The sequence below is a fragment of the Callithrix jacchus genome, chromosome 5, assembly GCF_049354715.1.
Source record: "Callithrix jacchus isolate 240 chromosome 5, calJac240_pri, whole genome shotgun sequence".
Classification (NCBI taxonomy): domain Eukaryota; kingdom Metazoa; phylum Chordata; class Mammalia; order Primates; family Cebidae; genus Callithrix; species Callithrix jacchus.
The window spans coordinates 119,101,694-119,125,926 of NC_133506.1; the positions used below are offsets into that span (position 1 = coordinate 119,101,694).

The window sequence follows — 24,233 nt, forward strand, 5'->3', positions numbered from 1 at the left end:
CTTCAGGAGCCCACGTCACCCAGGAGGAGCCCTGAGGCACTGCCACCTTCGATTGTGCCTGACAGCTCCATCCTGCTGGGTGCCTGCTACTCTGGGAAGCACACTGTGTGCTTGGAGGTTGGAGGGCAGAGGACAAAGGTCAACCGGGACCAGATATGTCTTAAGCTTGGCAGAGGCTCTGGGAACCTAGATCAGGGGAGGGGACCCTTTGGTTCCCCTGTGAGTGAAGAAATAGGCCTCTCCCGTCCCTGGGTGCCCCTGGCTCTGCCTTCCTCATGTGCCCATACCCCTCCATCTCTGCTGGCTGGCTGTCAGTCCTTGGAGCAGAAGCCCATCTGTGTCTGTTTTCTACAACCATCTTTTCCGCCCCATACCACAGCAACCAAAGTCATTTTCCGGGCAATTGCCTTTCTGTAAACATTCCTGTGTAATATCCCCCCAAATTGCTAATACCCAGCACCCTGTTGAGTCTCCCCGTCACTCCAACTGGAGCCCCAGAGATGGGGGTGTCTGATGGGGGAAGGGCAATGGGAGGGGAGGAGGCAGCTGGACTGAGGATTGCGGGGCAGGGGCGGGGGGGCTCCTGCCTAGCTCCTGGCACAGAGGGTGGGCCAGGAACACCAAACCTCCCCACTCCCTGCCAGCCCAGCACCACCCCCTGAATGTCAGCCTCCACTTCAGGAGAGTCTGCCTGGACTAGGAGGGGAGACAGAGAGGAAGGGGGAAGGGAACCCACTGGACAGAAGGCCTGAGGCAGGGCCTGAAGGAGAAGGAGATGACTTGAAGGCGTGGAGGAGATTCCTAGAAGATACAGACTCCTGGTGACTGGGGGCAGAGCACTAGGGACATGGGGCAAGGCCAGGCAAGGTGTCTCCAAGGAACACCAGTTCCCTTCCCCACCACGGGTGACAAGGAGAACAGAGAACAGGGTGGAGGCCAGGCATAGCCCATCCCCCCAGCATGGGTCATGCCCACTCCCTGGACAAGGCAAGAGGTGTCAGGTGGTTCATGGCAGGTGACACATGCATTGCCTCCTTCCCCACCTCCCAGCACTGATATATAAAGCCACTATGGAGAAGCATCTGGAGCAGGCCGATTCTCCTCACTATACAGCCAGGGAAACAGGCTCAGGGAGGTTGAGTGATCTAACCTGAGTCACCACATGGACTCCCTTCCCCAGGGGCAGGGGTAGAAAGAGGGGCTAGGACTGTGGCCTCTGACCCTGTGGTCTCTTACATCCCTCTGCCCAGGGAATCCTGCAACCCCCTTCCCAAGCTCCACAGAAGCTGGGCATCTAGATGGGATGGGGGATGACAGAGCCCTGGAGGGAGCTGGGAGCAGAGGTGACATGAAGGGAGGCCGGGGAGGGTGAGGGCACTGCCAGTCACAGCTCTGTGCAAGCAGAAAAACACAAGCCAATTTGTGCAGATTTAAAACTCACTGAAGGCCACTTAGTTGGTAAACGAGTTGGAATCTAATTAAGGGACCTCTTCGAGGCTGGGGGAAGGCGCTGTCACCTGCCTAGGAGGAGCGGTGAGGCTGCAGGCCTGGGCCCTAGCTGCTACTGGTGAAGCTGCTGGGGCTCTCCCTGGGGAGAGCAGATTTGAAGGGGTCAAGCTCCCTGCAGGTGGGCGCCTGGGGACAGGGGATGCCCCATCAGATGCTTCCCTGGCATAGTTCTTCCTACTTGCCCATCCCAGGCAGACTGTCTACTCACACAGACCAGAACATTCCCAGGTCACATGCCCTCATCTCCTCTCTCAGACTGGGGCCTCCCTGATGGCAGAGGGGCCATTCCACCCAGAAGAGGAGGACCACCAACCACATCAGGAGTGGGGTGAGGTCCTGGGGACACTCAAACTTGCTCTCGGTGCCACCTCCACCAACTGCACTGCCTGCAGCTGTCCCTCCCCCAGTGCCGCAGGCCCCACAGCACAGCAGCTCTCAGACCCTGGTGGTGAGGTGGGGACCCCCTTCAGCTCTCATCTCTGGGGAAGAGGTGTCCCCCTGCCTACCCGTCCTGTGTCAGGAAACCACAGTGCTCTCTCTCCAGCCAAATGCCTTTCCCATGCAGGAAACCGAGGCCCAGCGAACAAACCTGACCCCATCTAGAGGAGCTGAAGGCAGAGCCCAAAGTGGAACCCACGGTTCCTGGCCCTCAGGGGCAAGGCTTTTTCCATTCTACGATGCCACTTCCCGGAAAGCAGCTGCCTGGGGAGCCCCTCTCTAGGCCACGGGCCCCAGGAGGACAAAGACTAACAACCTCCTTAGGAAGGATCCACAGCAAGGCAGAAACACTGCAGCAGCCCCCAACAGGGAGAAAGGCTGGGGGCCACGGTGCTCACCCCAGCCCAGGGGGATGCTCACCACACAGAAATCAGGGTCCCCGCAGGGCACCCCAACTGCACATTCAGACAAGACTCCCGGTCCTTGTAAAACGTGCAAGTCAGCCCCTTGCCCAGAATTCCAGATATACAACCCCCTTTCTTCCCCCGCCCCGCCTCTCTCACACACAGCAGGCCAAGCTGTGACTTACCAAAAACCACTGGATCCACTGACTAGTTATGTGACCTTGAGCAGGTCAGGGGACGCTCAGAGCTTTAGTTCTCTCATTTGTTTAAAAAAAAAACAGCAGAAGCTAATGACAGGCAACAGGCATGCAGACTGCAGACCCCGGCTGAGCAGAGCCAGTTCCTTCTGATCGCCCCAGAGTCCGATTTCCTTCCACCCCACTGTCAGAGTTTTATCAGACCAAGCACTGTGGGCTTGTCATTTTTGGCTTCTAATGAAGATCTGGCTAATTGGTTTCCCTGGGAAGGGAGGGGGCAGAGACGTGGGGGGCAGCATGCCACTCCCAGTCTGAAGCCGGAGCTGGAAAGGCTGGGAGCAGCCCTGGTATGTGCCCACGTGGCACTGTGTAAACCAGCTAACTCCGGTGTGGCATCTCGGCTGCTCACACGCCCAGAGAAGGTGTCCTGTCAACTCCACATCTCCATGGCGAGGCAGCCGAGGGAACACAGGCCGAGCAGGAAGGGTGGGGGGAATAGAGGAGGGTGGGAAGGGAGGGAGGCCGGCACCTGTCCTGGCTCTGCCCTCACTCTGAGGAGGCTGCCAGAGCGTCCTCTCCCCGAGAGGCACTCCAGCCTCAGAGTGCTGTGCCTTCTGTGTGTGAAAGGGATCTTTGCCCCCTCCTTGCAGCTGCCTCCGGCTAAAAGCATGCCCAGGGGGCAGCATCTTGTTTCCCAGGGGAGATTCCAGTCCCTTGGAAGTGAGTGGTAGAAGCCCCACCCACCATCCTGCCTCCCCATAGGGAAGCATTTTCAACACCAAGTCCTCATCAAAGGGTTCATACATATTGGGCAGGAGACCTAGCCTTGCCCAGATGCCCTCGATATCCTCCTCAGAGACACCACCTTTTGTGGGGACAGGCCCTCCCTAGGAGGCCTTGTCCTAGCCCCATGACACTAGCACTCAGGTAGCTCCCTTGGCCACAGAACCATCAGGGTTCCTCCAGCTTCCCAGCATACCCCCAGTCGCCCAGGCACACACATTTGCTCACTCCTGCTTCTACATCAAACCTGTGCACCTCGGCTCGTGCCTGGCTGCCCAGCACTTGCTCACCGGAGCAGGCCCGTCACAGCCTGCCTCACCTGCACCCTCCCTCACCTGCACCCTCCACCTGACCTCAGGCGATCTGCCCACCTTGGCCTCCCAAAGAGCTAGGATTACAGGTGTAAGCCACTGTGCCCAGCCATGAACCACTTTTGAACACCCACACATATGCATGAGTCTACATGCAGGGGTACACCTGGGCCCACCAGGGCATCTGCCTCTGCCACCTTAGATGCCACATGGACAGGGAGGGCACCATGCCAGTGCACACACCTCATGCAGTGCATCTGGGGCTACCTAAAGTGCCAGGTCGATGCATCTCCAGCTTGGGGTGGAAGATGGTGGGGATTTGCCTATCCTGAGTCCCTCACGGAGGCGGCATCTTCAGCCCCTTTTCCACTTTGCCAGTTGCGGGGTTTCCTTGCTAAGGTGTTTACACAGTCTTAAAATAGAGGAATCGGCCCAGTAACGTCAAGGCCACCCACTCTGACCAGTGTTTAGCCAATGAGACGATGCCCATGAGTGAGACCCTCCTCCGGGACCTAGGTGCCTCCAGCCCTCATTCCACCTTTACAGGTGCTCAGTGCCTCCACCAGGGCAAAGGGGCCCACGGGCCTTTGCTCAGCTTCCAGCTCTGCTAACAGGAAAGAACAGGTCTGCTGGGCCCCAAGGCTCCGCCCTCACCTCATGGGTTAATTTCTCTGCCACCCTGCAAACCAGCTGAGATCAAATAGCTGAATCTGCAGCCCATGATTCTCTCTCCCTTAAGGACATCTCGTTAGTATCCCGAGAGACTATGGAGGATGAGGCAAAGGGAGCCCAGGGTTCAGAGTTTGGAGAAGGCAGGAGGAGGCTTGGTGAGTCTCCTGCTTGGCCTCTGGGTCCAGGCAGTCTTTGGAAGCCAGGACCTGGTCAGATACCAGGGGCATCTTCTGGAAGTTCTCTTTGCTGTCTAACCTGAACCCTCCCCTCAGAGCAGAATCTGGGAAGGTGGAGCACAGGCTTTAAGCAGGGGAAAAATAACCCACCTCCCCTTCTGCAAAATACACAAAGCCCCCCATCCTCCCTTCTCCAATCCACACATCCATCTTGAGTGACGAGTTGAAACCCAGCATCAGGCTTGCTGGAAGTCGTGGGAAATATGGGCCAGCCATGAAATGATAACCACTTTTATTTTTTTTGGAGATGGAGTCTTGCTCTGTACCCAGGCTGGAGGTACAGTGGCACAATCTCAGCTCACTGTAACCCCCACCTCCCGGGTCCAAGCGATTCTCCTGCCTCAGCCTCCTGAGTAGCTGGGACTACAGGCCCATGCCACCACATCCAGGGAATTTCTGTATTTTTAGTAGCAATAGAGGTTTTGCTGTTAGCCAGGCTGGCCTCAAACTCCTGACCTCAGGTGATCCACCCGCCTCGGCCTTCCACAGTGCTGGGATTACAGGCGTGAGCCACCGAGCCCGGCCATGATAAGCACTCTTGAACACCCACACATATTCATGACAGTCTGCAAAGGGCTTGTGCAGCCATCATTCTCTTAATTCTCATAGTCATCTTGTGAGGTTGCAACCCCACTATTTTACAGGTGAATAAACTGAGGCTCAGGAAGGAGTGACTTGTCTAAGGTCAGAGTTGAGTGGAAGAGGCTGATTTCAACTGCGGGGGTGGTTAACCCAGGTCCTCTTTCTTTCCCCTACACTGTTCCCCTGAGGAAGATGCTGATCCTGCCACGAAGTTGTCTGTGAGTACTCATCTAAGGGGGCCAGAGCCCCACGGGTTCCCTCTGTCCGTCGTACACCCTAAGAAGAGAACACGGAAACAACCCTCCTTCCCAGCTAATCACAGAGCCTCAGCCCAGTCCTCCTAGGGGGAATCTATTCCCCAGGGCTGGAGGAGAGGGAGGAAGCAGAGCCAACCCTAGATCACAGAAACCCAGGCTGGAAGGGGGTCCCACAGTCCTGAAAGACCTTCTGGGGGACCCTCATTTCCACAGCCCTCCTCCCAGCCTTCTCATGCCTGCGCTGGATATGAAGCCCTCCCAGCCCCTGCCACAGGCTGTGCGAAGACAGAACTGCAGATGAGGAGCTCCAGCCAGCCAGGTCTTGGATACTTCCACGAATGGAGAACTCACTACATCCAGGGCACCAATCATCTTCCTACTTCCTTAAAATGAGCCACAGTCTGTGCCCAGGGCCCTCAGAGGAACCTGGGGGAAGGTCATGACCTCCCCTTGTGGAGCAGAGTGGAGGCTCCTGAACCGGAAGCTTCTGTCATGAGCCCTCAGGTCCTTCCTGTGTGGCCCAGCCCCCTGGCCATCTGCACACCCTTTGTTGGGTAAACCCCATATTGTCACCACCCTTCTTGGCCGGTGGCCTTCAGAACTGCTCCAATGGTCCAGATGAGGTCTGAGCAGCTCAGGTGCCTCCTCTCTGCTTCTGTTACTAAAGTGCCTTCGCTAGTGCCCCTCCTGCCCACGGTACATGTGTCAGGAGGAACAAATGCGCAGGGCCTAAGAGTCCTTCTCCTGGGCCAGCACGGGCCTTCCTTGGCTCCCGCTCCTAACTCTTAGGCCTCCCCCAGCCTCAGACCTCAGGGGCCAGCCCGACTCCTCCCACCTGGGATGGGTGAAGTTCCTGGTCCAGTCAGTTGAAACTGCTCCTTCCAGTCACTTCCATGTGCTTTCTGGTGCCTGGCCTTGCTAATGGCCCTTGAGGGGTCTGGTCTGAATCTTAGCGCTTCCCAGCAACTACGCCCCTCAGAGCTCCAGCTTCAGACACCAAAAGGTGTGCCCAGGAGTCTGAGTGGGCAGCCTGCTCTGCCTGGAATTCTCTGGCTAGTGGCCTGAGGCCCTGGATGCCCCCATCTGGCAGTCAGCCACCCTGAGAACTGGAAAACCCCAAGCCCACATGATAATATCTCAGGCATATTAACCACACAGTACTTCCTCCTTGCTAACCTACTTCCTCCTCCCAGTGCTGACCCTATCCTGCAGCCAGCAGGCCCCAGGCTTGAAGGAGAGGCTCCCCCACCCTCAGCTGCTTCCCTGCGAGTACCCCACGTCTGCATCCCATGCTTGCACAGTGGCTAATTCTGGTGTCTCATCAGACGGTAATTATGGGGGAATCAGCAGTGCTGTCATCTCTGCAGCTCGGCACCTGTCACCACACCACCATCCCCAGGCTGCTGGGATGGGACTGGAAGCTGAGGGAGGAGGGGCATGCTGGGGTGAGGAGCATCCGCACCCTTCCTGGCTCTGCAGCCCTCACTTCCCCACCGTGCCTCCTCAAGGTAAGCAATGCATAGCAGCCAGGTGGTCACCAGCCACACAAGTGCTTCCTGTTACCCGAGGTACTGAAAGCAGGGGCCACGTGTCCCATGTAGGCACCCCCATGACCAAAGAGAACAGGCAGAAGGACACAGTGAGCCAAGACTCATATCTCACCTTGGCCACTTCCCATATGTGTGACCTTAAACAAGTCATTTCACTTCTCCAGGCCTCAGTTTCCCCAATGGCAAAATGGCGAAAATAGTGCCTCCCTTGTGAAGATGGAAATAAATGTGTAAAGTATCTAGCACAGTGTGTGGCACACATGTGGTTAGGTAGTCATTCAACAAACAATTCATACACAGCTACTATGTGTTAGGCAATATGGGGATGCCAAGATGAATGAGATGATTTAGCAAGGATCACACTGTGGCCACACTGACTGAGGCACAGGCTTTTTTTTGGGGGGAGGGGCTGGTGGTGTTTGGTGTTATTTCTTTGAATTGTAATACCTCTAAGGAGCACAGAAAGTGAGGTAAGGCAGTACGGGCTGCAGAGGCGGGAAAGCGCCCCTCTCCTCACCACAGTCCCCACATTTCCTAGCACCCCTCATTTGCTGCCTCTCCAGGCACCCCATTTTTTAGATGTAGGTGCTGAGTTTGCTGCCCCTACAAGCAAAAGTAGGCTAGTGGGCTTAGTTATGTCCAGAACTGGTGACTGTTCAAGAAAGGTCACATTAGGAGCCACCAGAGGTTTGATGGTGCTCCGGGAGATCCCAGGGGCAAGCCCAGAGGTGGTGGTCAGGGGAAGGGTACTTCAAGGAGGAGCAGAAGTGGGAGGTGATAAAGGCAATCCAAGCCGCAGAGGCAAAGGCCCATGGGGGAGAAGGCCAGACCCAAGGTGGGCTGGTAGGGGCCCCACCTGGCTGCAGCACAGACTCCTCAGGAGGAACGGGGTCGGGGAGGAAGGTGATGAATCCCAGCATCAATTCTTCATGATGTTGGGCCACAGAGAGCCCTGCTTCCGGAGTGCAGAGAGCGAGGCAAAGGTGCAGGCGGGAATGAGGCGAGACCCATGCAAAGCTTCAGGCGAAGGCAGAGGGAGGAGAGGGGAGGGCGGAGGGTGTGGGGCTGAGGCTGCCCTGCTAAGCACTGGGACTATCTCCCTGAGCCCAGACATGCTACTTAAACCCTCAGGTCTGTCTGGCCCTTCCCCCGCAAAACAGAGACAGCAGCATTGGGCTCACAGGGCAGCTGTGAGAATGGAATGAGCTAATGCCTGTACAGCGCATGACCCAGCAGGTGGCTCCCAGAAAGCACCCAATAAATACCGGCCAGCAGTGTTTTCACCATTAGCGGCGATAATTTTTTTCCTCAAAACTCAGCCATGACTAAATGAGCCCATCCTCTGAAAGCCCACAGAGGGAGCACAGGTCTCTTCTAACCAAAACCAGAGTCAACAGTGAGGGGCTGACCCAGGGTCCACTAGCACGTAGCCGCCCGCCTCCCACCCCTCTACCCTCACCAGGCATTTCAGTAACCTTTATCACACTCTTCCAGAACCCATCCATGTCTTATTCTGCTCTGGCTGATAAAGCCAGGACAGGGGCTGCTTCACCTTTTTACAGATGTAGAAAGTAAGTCTTGTAAGGCACTGAGCTCCCCATCACTGGGGATGTTCCAGAAGAGGGCAGGTGAAAGAGAAGAACATTCAGGTCTCAGAGGCCCTTGCCCTGGGCCCCTCTGCCTGGTTCACTGCCCCTGAGCCCCCACTGCAGCCTGAGCTTGGCCCCTCTGCTGTCTGTGTGGGGAAGTGGTTGGGGGGTAACTCACGGGAGCCAGAAGGAGGGAAAGAGCTGCAATCTCCAGTCCCTCCTCGTTTCCAGCTTCTCCTAGCAGCCGAGGATGGGGGAGCGGGGGAGCAGTGTCATTGCTCTTTTAGGAAAACGGTAATTTTAATTAAGAGGCAGACAAATGAGCGCTCTGCAGATTGTCTCAGAGCAAAGTTATTAAAAAGCCATCAAAGCGGCAGCAGCCATGGTGGCAAGGAGAGCTGCTTCCCCCAGCTGCCCACCTGGATTGGAGCTGAACACTTCAGAGAGCTGGAGAAGGGCTGGAGGACATGGAACCTGAAAACAGCCCTTCTCCTGAGAAGGCAGGGCAGCACCAGATAGTATCAGGGTATGGCCTACCCAACCCCGGGCAGCAGCTGGGGATGCAAAGGGCACCTGCAATTAGGCAGCCCATGCTGTGGGCCTGTCACTACTTTTTCTTGACTTTTCTCAACAATGCTACCTGGGAGGTATTCTTGTACCACTTTACAGGCACCAACACTGAGGCTCAGAGAGAGAGAGTGGCTTGTCCAAGGTCACACAGCTAGGACATGGCTGAAGTGGGGGTTTGAACCCAGGGCAGGCTGACTCTAAAGTCCAGTGCTCCAGGCTGCAGGTCCTGGGCCCAGATGTGCAGGGGTGGCTTCCCCCACCCACACCCCCTCCTCCAGCCAGGCTCCTTGATGTCCTCTGCAGCGGCCTCAGAAGCAGCCTAATAGTGTTGCCCTTAGTCATCCAGGGTCACCCCGGACTTGGAGGCCAAGTTGCTTGGCAGGGTCACATTATGAGGGGACACTCTTTAGGGACAAAGTTACAAAGGAGCTGCCAGCAGGGGGGCAGGGACAGACAGACAGAGGACAGGCCGCCACAGCCAGGAAATCTTCCAACTCACCACGTAAGCAAAGCATGCAGGAACCTATCTGTCTTGGTTGCTGCTGGACTCTAAGCTTAGCTCAGTGCCTGGCACAGAGAAAGTGTTCAGTAAGTCTTTCTTTTTTTTTTTTTTATTTCTGAGACAGAGTCTCACTCTGTTGCCCAGGCTGGAGTGCAGTGGTGCAATCTTGGCTCACTGCAACCTCTCCCTCCCAGGTTCAAGCAATTCTGCTGCCTCAGCCTCCCAAATCCCTGTAGCTGGGATTACTGGCGCCCACCACCACACATGGCTAATTTTTGTATTTTTATGAGAGACAGGGTTTCACCATGTTGGCCAGGCTGGTCTCGAACTCCTGACCTCATGATGCACCTGCCTTGGCCTCCCAAAGTGCTGGGATTATAGGTGTGAGTCACCACACCCGGCCTTCAATAAGTCTTTATTGAATAAATGGATGAATGGATGAACAAGCAAACAATTGAATAAATGAAACGAGATCACAAGTTTGCAAGTGCCTGTAAGCTAAATAAAACGGTCCTGTCTTCTCCCTTCCTCCACCCTCTGGGCATTGCTGGAACCTCAGTTTTCCTCAATAAGAGGTGCCCTTTGCTCCTAACCCCTCTCCCCAGGCCACAGGCTCCGTCAGCAGAGGGTTCCCCCCGGCCCTTGCTTACATGGTGGTGTTGCAGCCCACACACATGTACATGCATTTGTGCTCGCGCTCGCACATTCACTCATGCACACACATGCACACACGGACATGTTCTCTACCAGCCAGAGTGCCCTCCCCAGAGTCAGCTATCTGCTGCCCCCTCCCCTGGCAAAGACTGGGCCCACCAGGGATAGCCCCCTCCCCGTTTCTGGCCCTCCAGGCTGGGGAGGGGCATCTGACTATGGAGAGCTGGCGGGAGGGGGAATGGTGGGGGCCTCCCTCCTGGCTTACTAACCTGGAGACTTTAAACAGAGGGAACAGAGTCCTGGAGGCTTCCCTCCCGCTGCACGCTGGAGCCCTGGGTGAGGGACAGGAAAGGAGGAAAGTCGTGAATGAATGAATACCCAGAAAGGGCCAGCTGAAGCAGAGGAGCTGGAGAGAGGAGGGGGCTGGGGCAGGGGCTCCCAAAGTGGGCCGGGGCCGGGGCAGGGCCATGGGCCATGGTTTGGGGAGCAGGGATAGAGCAAGGCAGAGCCTTAAGAGCTCTCCCTTTGGGGTGGGCCCCCCAGGACAGACAGGATAAAGACTGGGTGTCATAGGAAGAGCAGGGACTGAGTGGGCAGAGACACTGGTGGGAGACAGACAGGGGGACAAACAGGACAACACAAAAAACATAGGGTCCCCAGAATTGGGTTCCCAGGACAGACAGCTGACAAGCCATGCCTGGTTCTCCTCCCAGAAACAGGGGCAGACGATTTACTAGGGGGCCCAACCTAGACCCCAAATGATAACCGGTCTGCCTCCCTCTTGCAAGGTCACGTCATTCTGGAAGGTTGATGGGTTCAGGGTCAGAGAGGCCTGTCATCACTGCCCTGGTGACAACCCTCTCCCCAGGCTAAGAGACTCCCATCTGCTCCACTCCCCACTAACCCTGAGAAAGCCCCACTTCCCCTGCCTGCGTTGACCAGACAGGCATTTCCCACCCAACAGGCACTCCTAGGTGCACAATGTGCTAGGAGCTGTGCAGGAGGACGCCCCGCCCAGACCGGTCTGAAGTCCTTCACCTAGCTCCTGCCCCCATGCCCCCAACCCTCAACCTACCAAGGCAGGGTCCCCTGCAGCTGTCCACCATGCCCGGCCCTGCAGGAAAGTCCTTTCTAAACCTACCCCATCTCCCTCATGCTGCCATACCTATTAGCCTTTTACCCTGGGGCACGCAGCAGTAAGACCTTTCCTGCCTGGAGACTCGGTGGCCTGGCACCCACTCGGGCACAGCCCTCCCTTGGCTGGCTCAGACCCATCCATTCCCACGTCACGTCTGGCTACAGGCATTCTCACAGCCCCCTGCCAATCTCATAGTTCCAATTTTCCCACCGATTACCCAAAACGCGGACATCACAGGGAGAAACAGCTGTTGGGACATGGACTGGGAGAAAATACTAAGAATGCTCACTAACATGTCTAGCCCTAGAGGGCTTCCTGGATGAGGCAGTGAGAGGCACAGGAGTGAAGGCTCAGGAGCTCCAGCTTCCTTCTTACCACCAGCCCTAAGTGGCAGCTCCAGGGGCCCAGCCCCAGACAGGCTGCAGTGAGAATCTGGGTTCTAGAAAAATCTAAAGAGATTTCTTATGCATGCCCCTTCCTCAGTGGAGGGTGGGCTCCCATTCAATCATTCAGTCAGACAGAGGAAGAGGAGGAAGACAAAAATGACTATTCATTGAATGTCTACTGTGTGCCAGGAGCTCTGCCTAAATTATCTCATTTAATCCTGCTACCCGCTCTGAGAGGAAGCCAGTTAATGCCCTCAATCTACAGAGATGGAAACCGCTTCAGAGAGGTGAAGCAACTTGCCCAAAACCACACAGTGAGTGACTGTCAGGGCTGCGACTGCATCCCAGAGCTGTCCGACTCTAGACCCTGAGCTAAACTGTCTCCTATCCAACCTCCCCAGTCTTTGGCCATCTCCTTTTTGGTGGCCTCTGGGAAGTTCTTCCTAAAGTCTAACCTCTTTCTAGTGGCTGCTCCAGCAGAAATTATCTCCTATGGGCACTAAGGTAGAAGAGAAGATTTCTCTTTGGACTCTGCCTCATCCTAAGAGTGGGAGGCAGACTGTTCTAACCCCAGGCTGCCAATGGACCAGCAGAAGGGTGAGCCATCGGGTTGAGGAGAGAGGCAGGTCCAGGATTACCTGAGCTTCATCTTTAGTTGACTTCTGCCTCTCTAAGAGCCCCTTCCTGTCCCTCCCACTTCCAGGATAGAGTAAGCTCCAGGAAGCCCCACACAAGCCCCTTCTCCTTTTTGTTTTTGTTTTTTTTTTAACCAACCGGAAGTCCCCATAATGCTCAGGTAGAGGACAGTGCGGAAGTTCCCGGGTGGACAAAGTGAGACTGTGGCAGTCCCCACAGCCCTTGCTTTTCCACAGAGCACTAACTTTCCATGGGTAAAGGGGTCTGCAGACAAGAATGGGGGACTCATCAGGCCAGCCTGGTCACTGGGTGGGGTGGAATAGGCAGAGGATGACCCAGGAGAGAAGGCAGCAAGGCCCAACCCAAAGGCTTCAAGAAGACATGGAGGGCCTTCCCAACGAGCCGAGCCGAGGTCGTTCATTCTTCCCATAAGAAGCAAAGGCTGGTGCCTGGAGTGGTGCCTGCTGCACCTGCCATTATGCACCCTAGGGGTGAGGGGAGACTGCAGAACACGTCCCCATCTCCCAATCTCCCCAGCTCTGCACAGAAACAGCTAGGCTCTTCTGCGGCGTCTCTGGGTCTGGGATCTCTCTATAAACTGAGTCTGGGGGACCCTCTGTGACTCCCTGGGTCTGTGGTTTTCAGCATGTTTTGCCAGCTGGAATGGAAAAGAAGCCAGTGCTCTGGAATGAGTTCGTTTGCAGAGGTGAGGAAGACAGGCAAGAGAAAACCCAACTCCCTTCCAGTCTTGGTTTACTTCACACCAAGACATGCAGGCAACCGAAGTGGGTGGCCGAGGCTACCAGGAGCCAGGATAAGGTTGTGGGGAAGCTGAGCCACCAGCTGGAAGGGCCTGGTGGAAGAAAACCCGGACTGGATTTTAGTCCCTGGATGGAATGGAGTGTGGCAAAGCCAGTTCTGCTGGGGTGGGAGGAAAACAGTGCGTTTAGAATTCAGAGGACAGCTGAATCCTCTAGCCACTCCCTTCTCCATCCCCTGGACTGGGAGGGCAGCTGTAGGCAAGGTGTGTCTTCACAACAGGAGGGAGGCTATCTGTAAGGAATGAGTGAGAGTGTGTGTGTATGTATTCTAATATTCTCTTGGGCCAAATCTCCATTTTTTTCTTTTGCTTAGCTGAAGCTGGGAAACAATCTTCCCACCCTCCATGTGGCAAAGCAATATTATCTCAAAGGAGAGGAGGTAGAGAGAGCCTGGGAGTGCTGGAAGGGAGCTTGAAGGTCTTCTAGTCCCACCCTCTTTTCTTATACCAAGGACACTGAAGACCAGAGGGGGCAACTAAATTGCCAAGGTCACACAGCAGTAGGGGAGACAGGCCAGCTGACTCCAGCCCAATGCTTCTTTACAATTTACCTCTCTGCTCTGAGGAGCAGAGGAGCAGCTTCTCTGTCTCCTCCTCTTCTCCCTCTCCCAAAGCACTGGACTCCTCCCCAGCAGGGCCCCCTGCACTCTGTCCACCACACCAGCCAAATGCCTCAGGATGCCTAGAGGTCATCTGAAAGGTCATGCTGACCAGTCCCCTGCCCCTAGGTCCAAGACTAGCCTACAGTGCTCACAGACCACTGTCACTGAGGTGAAAGACGCAAAAATACCACCAGAGCCTCCCATCCTGAAGTGGCCACATGCCGGGAGGTTTATCTTCCTATCTAACCTTGATTCCTCCTACTACAGCGTGGGCCTGCTTCCTCTCAAGCTGTCCTATGCAGAGATGGAGGCAGGGGGAGAAAAGCAGGTTTCCAGCCTCCACACCCTTCTGTTTGCCCACCCCCAGCAGAGAGGATGAGGGCAGGGTGTCCCAGGGTGGCTGGGCTCCAAGCCCAGTGCATGCGTGGGGCCAGGAAGAGTAGGGTGAGGGGCAGCAGCCTGAGTATGGGGAAACAGCTCTTCTAGGAATTGCCCCTCCAAGTCCTCATCCTCTGCAAAATCCTGACTAAGCCTCAGGCTTAGAGAAGAGTCTTCTCTGGGTTCAGAGACATCTGTCCCCCATCCCATCACATTTATTGACTGTTTATTATGTGTCCGGCACTATGAGGGATGTTTTCAAAATCTGTTGTTTCATTTAATCTCACAACAATTCCAGGATCAGAAACAAATCTGCCCCCTGGGACAGTCCTTCCTTAAGACTAAGTCTAACCTTGATCTCTCTTGCTGCATTTCTCTGGCCCAGCCCTCCTTGGTGGGGGAGGGCATTTCTGTTCCTGTCTTCAGAGACTCTTCTCATGACCCAGTGGACCCAGGTGAGGGGAGATATGTAGATAAAACGAACCAATGAAGAGCTGAGGGTGGCATGGGAGGAGGCTCTGGGGAAGGTCCCCACAAGATCAGGAGGGGCTGCTGGAGGTAGGGGCAGGACTGAGGTGGCAGGTTCTCCTCCCTCATAATGTCCATGACCCCTGCAGGGGGCCTGGGCCCCACCTTCTCTGTGAGCCACAGAGGGCCCAGAGAGGCAATGAATGACCTAGTCCTTCTCAGTGACCATCTCAGAGGCCCAGGTTTCAGCACACACATACTCAGAGCCCAGGGGAATGGGCAAAAGCAGGCAGGGGGACAAGGACAGGACTTGCCCTGTCTGAGCCTGGGAGGTGAAGCCAGAGGGGAAGCTCTGACTCCCGGCAGAGGACGAACAGCCCTGGAAGGGCATGCAGCCACAAGCCCCTCTGCCTGTGGCAGGATCCGGCCTCCGTGGGGATTTGCACACCCCATCCTAGCCACAGGCAACTTTGGTGAATTCACCCACCACATGGCTTCTCTGTTTTGACCTTTTGGAGCAGGAGTGCTGAGGGCAGGGGTCACCTCCTCTATGGCCCACCCTGCCCCAGCATGGATGGAACACAGCGGTCGGACTTACCTCCCCAGGGAATGCTCAGGCCCAGCTTTCACCCCTCTGGGAAATCAGAGCAGCAAAAGCATGGGCCAATGGGCAAGGGGAGTTGGAATGGTGGGTGGGACTCTGGGCCTGGTGTGGGCGGCACCCTCCCCCTTCAAGCAGGCACCATTAATATATGCAAAGCATATGCAAATCACCCAGAAGAGAGACACAACACTGCTGGAATGTCACAAGAGACCTTGGAGATCAGCCAGCCCACGCCCCCTCATTTCACAGGTGAGAAAAGAGGCCCAGCTGGGAAGGGACTTGCTCAAGGTCACGAAGACATTTGGGCACTGAGGAAGGATAAGAATGAGCTCTCCTGACTTAGCGCACTGCTTTTTCTACCAGGGTCTTGTCTTTCTGCTGGGGGGTTTACAACATGGCACAGGGGCCCCACAGTGTGGATGGGGTTCCAGGCAGGCCCATCAGAAACAAGGGTGGGAGATGGAGCTTAGAGGCCTCTTGGATGCCTCTCTCCCTGCCTCTGAGCCTGGAGATGGTCTGTTGGGTGTGAGGGGCAGTGCAATGGCAGCATAGCACCTGCGGGGCCGACAACGACAACGGGCGGAGGGGTGGGAGGATGGAGGTAGGCAAGGAGAAATCCCAGGGGCAGGGGAGGAGAGCAGGGAAACTAGAGTGTTTGAGGCAGGGGAGAAACAGCCCAAAGTCAGGGCAAGGTGCCTGCAGTGGTGTGGGGACGGGGATGGCGCCCTCAACACACACACACACACACACACACACACTCCTAAGTGCTCAGCAGCCCTTCCTGCCTGGACTTTGACAATTATGGGACCTGACAGACCATAATAGTTAACCCAGGCCCATCCCTTCTGAGGCCACTTTCCTGCCCCCAACCTGGCTTCTCAACCTTCAGTCCTTGAAAGCAGGGCCAGAGCTGGGGAAAGGAAGGAGAGGCAGGCGATGGGAGGGGCAGTCAGAGGGAGAAAGGGGAGGCAGAAGAGACAAGGAGACAGGGTTAGAGAGAGAGACAGCAGGAAGGGCAGTGCAGGAGAAATTGAGGGGCAGGGAGCGGGATGGGAGGAATGGGGAGATGAAATGGCACACCGGAGAGCAGGAGAGATGGGGGAGGGGGAAGACTGAGGGCATCCAGGGGAGTGCTCTGGAGCCCCCAGAACTGAGGAGGATGCTGGAGAACAGGTATTAGGTTACAGGAACTCTGACCCTGAGGTTCTAGGCTGCCTGGCAGGTGTTGGGGGCCATGCCCCTGCCCCTCTGCCCACTTCCCTAGAAACATCCCCCCCATGCCAGGAACTCAGTCCTCCCTCCTTCACTGCCTCCCTCCCTTCCTCCCTCGGGGCAGGCACTGCTTCCCAGCCAAATCCAAAGCCTTCATCTCCGCTTTTCAGAGCTTGAAATGAAAGAAGGGGAAGCCAGTACAGCCCTCAAACCCGCTGACGGCCAGATTTTTATTATCTTTGCTCGAATGGGCCCTAGGAAGCCAATGAGGGATTCTTCAAAGAGCGTCTGAGTGCTTCATTGAAGCCTGCACCTGCACCAGCCCACCCACAGCAGGCAGCCAGGACTGGGGGGGGGGCACAACCTGACCCCCCACCCCACCCCCACTCCTAGAGTCCAGAGCCTAGGCTACCAGGAGCCTCACCCTCAGCACCCTGTGCCCAGCAGGGGCCCCTCGGCCAGGAAACCAGGCTTGAAGCTAGACCTAAGTCTGCTGGGCCTCTAAGGTAGTCTCTGTCCCTCTCTGGACCTCAAGGACATAAATGAAGGAAGAAAACAGATCTCCTTGCCAGGGCTTGGAGGAGATAAGTGCTTGGGATTCCTCGAAAGAGCAGCTTTTGTGGCAAGCCCTGGCTCCTTCCCCTGAAGTCCCTGCCTGCCCAGCACTCACAGGCCCCTCTGCAGGAGGTGCCCCTACCACAACCACCTCTTCCTGTGCCCCATGCCCACTACCCAGGATGACAGACACCATGAACTGTTCTTCCTGGGCCCCCAAACTCAGCTCCCTCAGTTCAAATCCTCAACACTGTCTCCCTTCTTTCCCCAAAACCTAACCTGGAGTGGGGGTGGGGCTCAACAAACTGGGTACTTCAAAGAGCCCAGCCCCCTCCCTCCTAAGCACTTCCAGGGCTGGGGTTTTGGCAGAGAATGCCAAGGTTGGCATTGGCAGATGGCAGCCATGCCACCCCATCCTCTAGCTCTGACCACACTGTCGAGATCAATGCCCACAGCCAAAGATGGAATCAATGGTTCTAATTAAACCCTTTTTCCAGGGTGGGTCCCTGGCGAGAAAGAAAGAGAGAGTTGGGGGAGGAGCGGGAAAGAGAGAGAGAGAGAGAGGGAGAGAGCGAGAATCAGAGAGGCCCTGCATCCCATCGCTTAACCCAGTACCCTGCACATCTTTTAAGACACCTGAAACCCAGCAGGGGTCAGGCCATGAAGACCCCAGACCCTCTGCGTTTGGCAAGAAGGCAAGGAGAAGGGCAGGGTGAAAGCCTGAGGTGAGGGTAGCTGTCGGAGGGGCTCATTCTAGCCACTCTTCCCCTAGAGGAGCGTCCCCCTCCACTCAGCACTCCCGGAGGACCACAGTTGCCTCTTCCAGACAGAGCTCCAGGACACAGACAGTGGGAGCCAGAAGGGGGATTTGCGCCTCCATCCCAGCTCTGAGGGTCATCACAGAGAACCAGCCATCATGGAAAAGGCGGAAGGAGCAGGAATTGTTGTAGGGGGGTACTGGACAAAGACCCTCTTGTCCCCAAGGCATGGTGGCAGGAAGCCAGGGCAAAGCCTTTGCACTTGTTACCAATGGTGCCTGGGTGCCAGGCAGTCTGGGTGGGGATGGTGGGGGCGGGGGGAGGAGGGTGGTGGTGGTGGTGGTGGTGGATCTTATTCTTGGAACCCCTCCCCTGCCCTCACCCCATCCCTTGCTCTACCCAGGCCACCAGCTAAGTCTCTGCCTCAGCAACTCTCAGCTTGCCTGGAGCATTCCTCCCTGTCAGAATGTTCCTTCCTGTGTCCCTGACACCTGTATGGAGTAGCCCATCACCAACCAGAACCAGCAGAACCCCTCACATGCACCACAGCTGCTCCCCACATACAACCACACCAGAAACCACCACCATCACAGCTGCCACCAGTGGTGATGGAGCCTCACAATCTCCAGCAAATTCATCAGCAATTTTTAAAGACCAACAAGAGGGAACAGGAAGGGAATAAAAGAAACTGAGGCACGGAATTAGACAGCAAAGCAGTTGGTTCAAGGTCATCCAGACCAAGATACCAAGAGTTGGGAAGAAGGTATCCTGATGACCCCTCAAAAGTGCTCAAACCCCACCCAAAGGAACATTCGGGCCCACAAACCTGGAAGTCTGGTCAGCTTCCCTCACTCCCAACCCTCACCTGTTTCCCCCTTCCCTGAAAGAGACAGCAGCTCCTCCATCTCCTCTTGAAAGGCTGCTGCCAGAAACCCTCCCAGCTCAGGGAGCCCACTTCCCTTAAAGTTGGGGTGCTGCAGGACCTCCTGGTCCCACAACATTTGAGGAGGGGGCTGGGAAGACAGTCCAGGATCCCCCTCCTTGCACACTTCCCGGGGACTGCTCACCTGGCTCCCCTCGGCCCCCAGAGTCCCTCGGTCCAGCCTCCTCCCTGGGAGAGCGGGCTCTGCCCTCCGCCGTCCTCTCCCACCAGGCCAGGGCAAAGCGCCGGAGGCACTGCCAGGGCTGCATGGGGAGGCGTGGGGCTGGGGGGCGCGCACCAGCAGCCACACACGCCCCGCCGGGCCCTGCCAGCCGAGCTGCGGAGGCACCCGGCCGGTCCCCTCTGCTTCCACCAGCATCCTGCTGCCCCCACCGACAGGACTCAGAGCTGGCCCGGGAGCTTCTGACGTAGCAGGGGGGTGCGTGGGAGGGGAGGGGGGGCCATGGTGCGTCCCCTTCCCAGCCCCACCCTATACTCCTCAGCCGCCTGCCTTCCTATCTTCTCACTCACCCTAGATGCCCTCCCCAGCTGGGGGCGCCCTCCCCTGCCCTCTGGCCTCTGCAGGGGAGGGGTTAAAATCAAATAGTCCCTCCCTAAACCCCTCCCTCTCGTGGGCCCTCCCTACCCGCCGGTAGAGCGGGGAGCTGGTCCCCAGTTTCTGCAACTGCTGCTGAGGCTGAGAGGTCTCTAGGGCTAGGGCCTCGAGGTGCGGGGGGGGGGGGGGGCGGTGTGTGGAATCACAGGCTTGTATCCTGGCAACGCGGCCAACCCCAGAACGCACACATCCCCTTCCTTCCCTGGGGGCTGGCGCAAAGGGCCACCGCCACCATCCCAGCGCAAGCATCCCATTCTTGGAGTTGGGGGAGGGAGGCCTTTGAAGCACCCCTCACTTCTCCATCCTCTTCCCCTCCCCCTGCATCCTCCTCTTTCTTCACCTCGGATGGACGCCCGCCTCTCTCCACCCTCCTCTCCATCCATCCTCCTTCTTCTCCCCTCCCCTGCCCCCTCCACATAAGCCCCTTTACAGAACCCCTCTGGCCCCCACCCCGTGGCGCCGCGAGGCCCTCCCCACCCAGTCTCCTGCCTCGCCACCCTGCCCCCTTCTCTGGTCCCAGCACTCCTCTCGCCCTGGTCCTTCTTCCAAGCCCGGCGCACAGCGGTCCCCTGCCCCCCACACACCTGCGCCCAGCATCCCTCGCCCCGCCGGCCACCGCCTCCCCGGCCCGGCCGCCGCCCCCGCCCCCGGCCGAGGGGGAAAACACACAAAGAAAACAGAAATACCTTCCACTTAAGCATGGAGGCACATTAGGGAGGAGAGAGACAGGGACATGCCTTGGGACGGAGCGTTCCCCATCGGGCGGGGGCGCGGGGGGCGGGGGCCCCGGGCCGGCCTGCCTGGCGCTCGCCCTCTCGCTGCCTCGCGGGCTCCTCGCTCGGCCCCAGCCCTGGGGCGCGGTGCCAGGCGGGCGGGCGGGGGGCGCGGGCCCCGCCTGGGTGGACCAGCTGGGAGGGCGCCGGCGGCCGGGCGTGTGGGTGCGCGCGCGCGCGGGCGTGTCACCGAGTGTGCGAGAGCGAGTGTGTGTGTGTGTGTGTGTGTGTGCGCGCGCGCGCGCTCGGGCCGGCGCGGGTGTGTCACTGCGGGCGGGCGCGCGCGCGACGCGGGCGCGCGCGTGTGGCCGGAACGTACAAAGGGCCGCCTGGGGCGGCGAGGGAAGGCGAGGGGAGAGGGTACTGCGCCTTCTCGCGCCCTCGGGCTGCACCGCGGGATCCCGCAGCGCGCGGCCGGGGCTGGGCGCCGAGTGCGCTCACTCTCTCCTCCCCGCGCAACCTGCTTCTTCCACCCCTAGCAGTCTTCGCGCCACTATAGAGACAAATGCATTGACCGGGAACCAGCGCGAAGGTGGCAACCGGGGGAGCGGGGACACCTGGAGAATGGAGGACTCCTGAGTCTCCCAGCCCCGGCCTGCCTAGAGATGGAAAGGCTCTCGAGGCGGGGTGGGGAGGCGGAGCGGCGAGACTGGGGGCTCTCTTCAGTCAAGGTGACCTCGGAAACCAACAGCCGCCCCAGGCCGGGAGCGCCTGGACCCTCTTCTGCTTCTGCTTCTTCTGCCGCGAGACCCCTCACCCCCCGGCGGCTAAACGCGGCTAGGTCAGAGGGACTGGGCTCCCCGTCGCCCTCTGCTGGGCCGCCTCCTGGCCCCCGCTCCGGGTTGCGGCCCCTCCTGCAGGCGTGCGCGGGAACTGCAGGCGAAAGTGCTGGCAGAGAGGACTTCCGTGCTCCTCTGGCCTGTGAGACCCCATGGAAGGACGCCCCAGCGACTGTCCCTGGTCAAGCATCGCTTGGCGGCGCCACTGCCGCCTCTACCGCAGCCCGCAGAGCACCAGCTCTGTTCCACCCCGGCGTCCCCCGCCCCTCCGCGCCCCGCCTTCGTTGGCCTACCTGTTGGCTCTGCAGACTTCTCCAGCGCTGACCCAGACCCGGACCCGGGCCCGCGCCGACACCTCGTGCTCCAGCGGCCTCCTCCCTCCCTCGCTCCGATTCTCTGGCCAGTCCCTTCTTTCTCAAGCTTTCTTGGAGAGGAGAAGGTGGGCTGAGTCCCCTGCCCCTTTTATTTACTTCTGGCGTTTCCAAAAGCAGTTTAGATGAGCAAGAGAGGGGACACCGTACATATCTATTCACTAGGCAGTGGCAGGCAGGCAGAGAGCCCAGGAGAGGAGACCCTACCCCAAGTGGCCTAAATGACAAACCCGTTTCCCCACTTCCTGGTCTACCCAGTTGCAACCTTAATCTGGGCTCTCCCAATTTCCTGTCCACCCCCAGGCCTGCCCCTGAGCCAGCCACATGCCTAGCTAGGAACAAGATCCCAGATGCCCCTTAGAGATCAACAACCAATTGCAGTAACTCAGGTGGCAGGGCCAGGACCAGAGGAGGAGAGGCCCTTTCCAGCCCCAGCGGGACAGATCAGGAGGACAGCCAAGAGCTGTGTCCTGGACACACGGTCTGGGCACACGACCCCAGCGGCCGGCACCCTGACTTCTTCCCTCCTGGGCCAACTGCCTTTCCCTCTGCCAACTGGATGGTGCCCATCTTTTGGCTTCTGAATGCACAGTGGGCATCCATCCAGCACCCTGCCTGGCTGCCTGCCCAGGATGGGCATGGGAGGCATCAGGCTCTATGTAGGGGAGGCTCAGGGGAGGCAGGAGTAGCTTCCCCTCAGCACACGGACACCACCTCCCAAGCAGCTGGGAGCCCAGCACTCTGGCATAAGCTGCTCCTCCATTCAGACTCCCCACAGACCGACTGTGCTGGACTACTGCCCTTCACCTCCCCGAAACTCGGATTCCCCCCAAGGGACAAGATTTCTTCCCTCCTTCACTTTGAGCCTAAGGGGAAGAAAATCAGCAGGTGCTCTACCCATAATCTCTAACCCTTTCAACAGCCTGACAGAAGTGAGCATTGTCAACCCCGTATCAGAGAGGTATAGCCAATTGCCCACTGTAAGGGCAACAAAGTTGAAATTCAAACCCACACCTGCCTTATGCCAAAGCTCCCTGCCTTTCTTCTATCACCATCCTCTCATAACCCTGTGGGCCGCCACAGCAGGCACAACTCCTGGCACACAAAATCTCATAACCATACAGTTGGCCTGGGATAAAGAATGTGGCTGAGAGTTCAGATGTTCAGCCATGCCAATAATCCGGACAGGGACAGGGATCGGGTCCTGTCGTGGGGAGAGTGACTTGAGGCATTACCTCTAGCTGACACTTGGAAAGATGCTGCCAAGACTGGCAGATCACAAGGTCAAGAGATCATCTTGGCCAACATGGTGAAACCCCATCTCTACTAAAAATATAAAAATTAGCTGGGCATGGTGGTACACCTGTGGTCCCAGCTACTCAGGAGGCTGAGTCAGGAGAACCACTTGCTTGAACCTAGGAGGTGGAGATTGCAGTGAGAGGAGAGCATGCCACTTCACTCCAGCTTGATGGCAGAGCGAGACTCCGTCCCCAAAATAAAGAAAAAGAAAAGAAAAGATGCTTGTGCCATCGAGTGGAGGTTTGTCTGCCAACCCCACTGGCTCGGGGTTGGGTGGAAAGGTTCTGTGAAGCAGCCCCCAGGATGGGGAACAGTTCCAAAGGTGTCACCAGAACAAAGAATCCATTCTTGCCTGCCCTAAGGTGAGCTCGCTCATCGTGAAGGCCACCTCCATAGTAAGAAACTTAAAATCAGATTTATGTAATATTTTTAATGTGTAAAGCTCAATTTAATGATGAATCCTTAGCATTTCTGATCATCTTCATAGCTGTCAGCTCACTTGAGACCCTTCTCCCCTCTCCTCCCCAAAGATGTTTTGTCCACACCCACCCCACCCAGTTGACTTTCTGGGTCCCCCAGAAGGGTAAGATGGGATACAGCTCCCTGAATAGAAGCCAAGGCCCCAAGGCTGAATGTGGAGCCAGAGGACAGATGACCTGGCACCACCACTCCTCACTGACCCCAGGAAACATGAGTGCCTTTCCCTCCTCCCATCAGATCTCAAAAGAAGGGGTTCTTGATGAAGCAAGAAGGCTGGGGACACCATCTCCACTGATCAGGGTGAAAGCAACACAGGTATTCAGCTGAGAGATGAGAATTGCTCCTGTAAGCTGGCATGGTGCCCAGGCACAACCAATGTGCCAGCTGCCTCCACCTGAGATGCCTCAGGTGCCACCCCACCCCCACTCTCATTCCTCAACAGGTAACTTCCCTCTGGCCCTCCTCCCCTGTGTCTCTGGCAGTGTATTTGGTCGTGAGGAGGCAGCTGGCATGTTTGGGTGGGGCTTGGAACAGCAGATCCTAACCACTTACCTGGCCTCCCCAAATGTGCCACCCAGCCCTCACCTGTTCCTGGGAGCCGGCAAGATAGAGGTTATGGGGGTGCATCCCAGAGGAGTGAATTCTCAGCCTTGCCTCTCTTTTCCCACGATGCAATAGGAACAGGGGTTGCATCCGAACCAACAGCTGGGCAGGCAAAGGGAGATGGGCTTTGGGGTGGGTGGCGGGGGGGGGGGTGGCATCTGGGCCTCTAGGAGAAGGCACAGGGAAACAGGTAATGTGGAAATGATGGCTGGGACACCCCACACTGCTCACTCTGCTGCATTGGAGCACCACCCCCCCCAGTATCCTTGAGAAAGCCCCCAGTCCATGGGGCTGACCCCCTAGCCAGGCATTTCATGAGACCCCCAAGGAACCATCCATACTCCACTAGGGTGGCCTGCAGGCCATGGGGGCCCGGTGACCCTCTCCTATTCTGTGACAAGTGACCGGGGGCAGTAACCCAGTACTTGGGGCACAAGAGGGGTAGGGGGAGCCCAGAGGGAGGAGGATGCTTCCCCCTGCCACATACCTGTATCTGGGGCTTTCTGAACACAGCCTGGGCTTCCAGACCCCCTAAACCTCCCCACCCACATTCCCTGCCCTCCTGCTCCTCCCCCCACG

The 24,233-nt window shown here is 57.4% G+C and overlaps 1 protein-coding gene and 1 long non-coding RNA gene across 47 annotated transcripts in view; one reads left to right on the top strand and one right to left on the bottom strand.

Moving 5' to 3' along the window:
- SRCIN1 (SRC kinase signaling inhibitor 1) overlaps positions 1-20,319 on the bottom strand; it is a 71,693-nt gene extending 51,374 nt beyond the window's left edge. For 25 of the 46 annotated variants that reach the window (XR_013535903.1, XR_013535898.1, XR_013535897.1 and 22 more), the window contains exons 1-2: positions 18,879-19,115; positions 10,524-10,586 (exon numbers count right to left, since the gene is read on the bottom strand). Coding sequence is in view for 32 of the 46 variants with exons in the window: in XM_078374288.1 (XP_078230414.1) it covers positions 10,524-10,586; positions 18,879-19,002 (187 nt within the window). In the remaining 14 variants the exon portion in view is untranslated. Of the gene's footprint in view, positions 1-10,523; positions 10,587-18,878; positions 19,116-20,086 lie in introns of those variants that run through there. The other 21 variants (XR_013535906.1, XR_013535900.1, XR_013535904.1 and 18 more) reach the window with 3 other exon arrangements.
- An 886-nt stretch (positions 20,320-21,205) lies between these two features.
- Positions 21,206-22,788, top strand: LOC144582679 (uncharacterized). The gene is made up of 2 exons (XR_013535912.1): positions 21,206-21,340; positions 22,692-22,788. It is a non-coding gene; the product is annotated as an uncharacterized LOC144582679 (long non-coding RNA).
- The last annotated feature ends 1,445 nt before the right edge of the window (positions 22,789-24,233 follow it).